The sequence below is a fragment of the Phaethon lepturus genome, unplaced genomic scaffold, assembly GCF_000687285.1.
Source record: "Phaethon lepturus isolate BGI_N335 unplaced genomic scaffold, ASM68728v1 scaffold27832, whole genome shotgun sequence".
NCBI classification, from domain to species: domain Eukaryota; kingdom Metazoa; phylum Chordata; class Aves; order Phaethontiformes; family Phaethontidae; genus Phaethon; species Phaethon lepturus.
This window is the reverse complement of record NW_010524499.1, coordinates 474-1,083: the sequence shown is the minus strand read 5'-3', so window position 1 is coordinate 1,083 and position 610 is coordinate 474. Positions and strand designations below refer to the sequence as shown.

General features: G+C 62.6%; 1 protein-coding gene across 1 annotated transcript in view; it reads right to left on the bottom strand.

Annotated features, from left to right (window-relative positions):
• Positions 1–610, bottom strand: part of LOC104617225 (2'-5'-oligoadenylate synthase-like protein 2) — a gene marked incomplete at its 5' end in the record, with an annotated part of 2,071 nt that overhangs the window by 1,136 nt on the left and 325 nt on the right. The window contains 2 exons of the mRNA XM_010282482.1: positions 83–258; positions 338–607. Of these exons, the coding sequence (XP_010280784.1) occupies positions 83–258; positions 338–607 (446 nt within the window). The remainder of the gene's footprint in view (positions 1–82; positions 259–337; positions 608–610) is intronic.

The window sequence follows — 610 nt, the reverse complement described above, 5'->3', positions numbered from 1 at the left end:
CTGGGGAGAAGAGGGGGAGGGGGGTGAGAGCTGGCCGGGGCAGGTGCCCAGTGGGTGCTGGGGAAGCCAGGCAGCCCCTCACCTCCTTGTACCAGTGCTTGACCAGGCGCAGGAGGTTCTTCAGTTTGGCAGGGTAACGCTTCACAAACTTCTTCTGAAGCTCGGTGAAGCAGGGGGAGAACTCCCCGGGGTCACTGCTGGCATTCAGGAGCCCCACATACACCCCCGCGTCTGGCGGGGCAACCTGGCTCACCTGCCCTGCAGGGCGAGAAGGAGGGTAAGAGCCGTCCCGGTGCCGACGCCCCAGCCCAGCCCCATACCAGCCCACAGCCCTTACCCAAGGCATCGTAGGCTGGCAAGATGTCCACCTCAATGGACTCCAAGGTCTCCTTGGAGCAGAGGGTGAGGCTGAGGGAGCGAGGTGTGTTGCCAGGACCCTTGTACCGAGGCTCGCTGATGTTCACGGTGAACGTCAGGCTCTGCCTGCAGGTGTGCAGCCTCCTCTCGATCAAATCCAGGATACGCTTTCTCTCCTGCTTCTGCTCCTGGTAGCTGGAGAAACAGCTGAGGAAAAGCACCACGTCGGCGTCGGAGTTGTTCCGCAGGGCTG